Source organism: Octopus sinensis, unplaced genomic scaffold, assembly GCF_006345805.1.
Source record: "Octopus sinensis unplaced genomic scaffold, ASM634580v1 Contig15913, whole genome shotgun sequence".
Lineage (NCBI taxonomy): Eukaryota > Metazoa > Mollusca > Cephalopoda > Octopoda > Octopodidae > Octopus > Octopus sinensis.
Window position 1 is genome coordinate 1 of NW_021833997.1, and position 4,524 is coordinate 4,524.

General features: G+C 39.8%; 1 protein-coding gene across 1 annotated transcript; it reads left to right on the plus strand.

Moving 5' to 3' along the window:
* Positions 1 to 2,424: 2,424 nt before the first annotated feature.
* Positions 2,425 to 3,132, plus strand: LOC115230614 (the record flags this gene model as incomplete). The annotated part of the gene is made up of 1 exon (XM_029800752.1): positions 2,425 to 3,132. A coding segment is annotated over exon 1 (708 nt), but the record flags the coding sequence as incomplete, so codon positions are not given.
* Positions 3,133 to 4,524: the final 1,392 nt, after the last annotated feature.

Below are 4,524 nucleotides of genomic sequence, written 5' to 3' on the forward strand. Positions count from 1 at the left end.
GTATAAATGCACACACACCTATATAGGGCGAAAGAGGTAAATATACATGTGTATAATGTATGTGTGTGTATAAATATACATATACAGAGAAAATCTGCCTTTTATCATAAGATATATATATATATCTTATGATAAAAGGCAGATTTTCTCTGCCTGTTCCCATGTTCCTTTTTAATACAATTCTACAATATAGAATTTCTTCAATTGGAATTTACCTACGATTTTTACAAGTAGATTCGATTGGGTCATGGCATGTAAAGTTTTTTCAATTTGACCCCCAATTAAGCAAAAATTCGAGAAAAGTAAATATTTTACGATTTGCTTCTCTAATTTCAACTGCTTCACTCCTGCTATTACCATAATTTCTCCTACTTTCTCTTTGCAAGTGTACCTTAAACCACTACTCAAAACAAATACAGAGCAAACAGAAACAAATAAATACATAACGATTTATTCCTCACACAATTTCTTCAATTAGAGTTTACCTATGATTTTTCCAAGTACATTCCATTCGGTCATGGCATATAAATTTCTTTCAACTTCACCCCCAATTAAGCAAAAATTCGAGAAAACTCAATATTTTACGATTTCCCTCTCTCACTTCAAAGGCTTTACTCTGCCTATTACCACACTTTCTCCCACTTTCTCTTTACACACATAGACACGCAAACATATACATATATGACAGTGTCAATTGTTGAAAGAAAATTGTAAGCTAAGGTGTGTGTGTGTGTGTGTGTGTGTGTGGTGTGTGTGTGTGTGTGTGTGTGTAGGAAGTGAAGGATGGCAAGAAGTGGACAGATGTACATATATACATACATACATCCATACATACATGTGTGTGTGTGTGTATGTATGTGTATTAATGTGTGTGTTATCTCTCTCTCTATATAAAGCTGAAGTTGTCTGTGTGCGCCAGGTTTGGTAGCCTTCAACTAACACTATCTCCTCCGAGACCCTGCGGCGCAAGTTGACCAAAATTGAGAGTATGATAGAAGGGTTGCTCTTCCTTCCGTAGAAGATAAAATTCAAATCGGACCATGTTAACACCAAAAATTATTTACATAAAAAAGGTGCTTTTTTCTATGAAAATCCCTATTTTTTACGATTTTATCACTGCTGTGTCGCCACTTTTCGGTGTATTTCAACCAGAAAAATGTTCACTTGAAGAGAATAACAAGCTACATAATGCAACATTTTTACTTTTCAAAATTTCCAATTCCAGCGGGTCGAAACAAACCTGAGCAACGCCGGGCGATACTGCTAGTCTTATGATAAAAGGCAGATTTTCTCTGCCTGTTCCCATGTTTCTTTTTAATACAATTCTACAATATAGAATTTCTTCAATTGGAATTTACCTATGATTTTTCCAAGTAGATTCGATTGGGTCATGGCATGTAAAGTTTTTTCAATTTGACCCCCAATTAAGCAAAAATTCGAGAAAACTCAATATTTTATGATTTGCCTCTCTCATTTCAAGTGCTTCACTCCTTCCATTACCACCACACTTTCTCCTACTTTCTCTTTGCAAGTGTGCAACAATTAAAGTGAAAGTATTTATATAACAGGGATGAGCCATTAATACTGGTCATCCTTTTTGCTAGAGGAAGATCCGCTATGGTCTTATATGCAACACCACTGGTTTTCAATTCATTTTAATCAAATTAATATTCAATTTTTCACCCTTATTATATATATATATATATATGTGTGTGTGTGTGTATTAGCAATTCGTATAAAATTGCATCAATGACTTGAACTTGAATAAGTGGTTTCACATAAATGGGGATAAATTAAAAAGGTTTGTTGTTATTATTATTACTGTTTGACTATTGTAATCACGTTTGTTGGTTCCTCGTCAGGGAAACGTTGTTGTGTTGCATTTGTTAAATAATTGTAAACTGTAACCCTCCCCCTTTCGGAGAAGAGGCTTTGGTTATTGTTTAAAAATTGAATTGTGTCCCTGTTTGGGGAAATTGACAATATTTTCACCGTCTTTATGGAAGCATTTTTGTTTAAATGCCTTCGATAGAAGAAAGTCCAAAAATGAATTTCGCTGCAGCTGTCCAAAAAGGAATTTCGCTGCAGCCGTACACTTCTATACAAGAGGGAGGACAAGATCCAATTGATCGAAATTGCAAGAGACGGGCCTACAATTCCAGTCTGTTATATATTTTGAGTATTGTTATCACTAGCGATATCAAGATATAACTTTGTATTTTGTATTTTATGTGTAGATGTATATATATAGATGTACATGTAATATGTACACATATATATACACATATATACATGCATAATATATCTACCCATACACATATATGCACACACACACACACACACACATACATAGGGGCAGGTGTGGCTGTGTGGTAACAAACTACGTTCCAAACACATGGTCCTGGGTTCAGTCCCACTAATAGCATGGACGAGGTGTCACAGTACTTGGCAGGTCGGTACATAAGCAGTGGTAAAGCTTTTTGGCGGATATTCGGGTTTCCACTTCACCAAAGGCACCCCGCCATCATACAACTAGCGGTTCATTTGGAAAATGGCCAGCGAACTTACTTTACTGAACAGACTGCAGCTGAATTGGCGGCAAATCCAAATCAAACAACTTTGACCGGTTTCTTTAGGCTTTGCCAACTTGACACATTTGCTAAAACACTTTTATACCCTCAGGTCCCGTCCTACTACGTGTGGTCAAACAACAATTGGGTGCGTAGGAAGTCGGGTCAGGATGTTGAAGGACATCCTGGCGTCAAGTTTAACAGTTGTCTAGGAAGAGTCTACACTGTACCTCCAAACCAACATGAGTGTTTTCACCTGCGCCTTCTCCATGAGGTTTTAGGCCCACAAAGTTTTCAAGACATCAGAACTGTTGATGGTGTATTATGTGATACTTTCCGCGAAGCCTGTTTTCGGCGTCGACTTTTGGAGGATGATTCACAATGGGGCGCCACTATGGCAGAGGGTGTTTCGTTAAAATCTCCTAAAAAATTCAGATCGCTTTTCGCTATTCTACTACTATGGTGTGACTTGGCTAATCCCGCCTCTTTATGGCTTACCTACAAAGATTATATGTCTGAAGATTTCCTGTGTCACGCTCAATCGCTACATCCATCAATGGAGGTTGGGTACACTGACCTCATTTACAACAACAGGCGCTGCTTGAAATCGAAGATACTGTACTTGATATGGACGGTAGTGCCTTGCCGGTCTATGGCCTACCTTCAACAAACTGGGAAGGCACAAACACTCTGTCTTCACATTTGCTGCGTGAGACATGTTTTAATGTTGACGAGCTTGCCTGGGTCACTGGGAAAACTTTTGTCAACAAATTAATATTGGCTGAAATTAGGTGAACACAAGGCATTGCCCTAGCTGTGGCATCATCTGGAATTGCGGCTACTTTGTTGCCAGGCGGCAGGACAGCTCACTCCACTTTCAAGCTCCCGCTTGACTTAGCGAACACTGAGACACCAAGCTTGCAACATCAGTAACAGCTCCAATCAGGCAGAAGTCTTCAGACGATGCAAGCTTATCGTTTGGGATGAATGCATGATGGCCCACAGAGGTGCTCTTGAGGCACTAGATAGATCTCTCAGAGACATCAAACACTCTTTAGCTCCCATGGCAGGCATAACACTTCTTCTTTCAGGGTACTTCCGACAAACACTTCCCGTTATTCCCAAAGGGACTAGAGCTGATGCAGTATGTGCGTGTCTTAAGTTATCCACATCGTGCCCACTGGTGAAGACTCTCAAACTTCACACCAATATGTGTGCTCATATGCGACGTGATATCACATCAGCAGCATTTTCTCACACCCTCCTTGCATTTGGCGAAGGCAAAATACCAGGGGATGAAAATGGTAATATTGCCATTGATTCCATTTGTACCATTGTTAAAACGCCTTCTGATGCAGTGTTCCCAGATCTACAAGCTAATTATGGATTGGATTGACCAAAGGGCTATTCTGGCCCCGAGGAATAAAACTGTTCACCATATTAATGATGAAGTGCTAAAACTCATTCCTGGGGATGTCTATGTATATCAGTCTATCGATACAACTCCTGATCCAGAGGACGTCATCAATTATCCAATAGAGGTACTCAATTCCTTTGAGCCCCCCGGACTACCACCAGACATTCTCAAACTTAAATTTGGTGCCCCTATAATGCTCATTAGAAATTTGGTTCCCCCAAAACAATGCAATGGCACACGTTTGATCGTTAAGTCCTTATCTCCCAATCTGATTGAGGCCACCATTATCACAGGGTGCGGTCGAGGCAACGTTGTGCTCATACCTAGGATGCATCTTTTCCCATCAGGAGCAGACCTACCTTTCATATTTCGGAGGTCCCAGTTCCCAGTAAGGCCATGTTTCGCAATGTCAATTAACAAAGCGCAGGGTCAAACACTGTCTGTGGCGGGAATACATTTGGGAGAGCCATGTTTCTCTCATGGTCAGCTTTATGTTGGCTGCTTGCATGTCGGCAGCAACAGTGATGCTTTCGCATT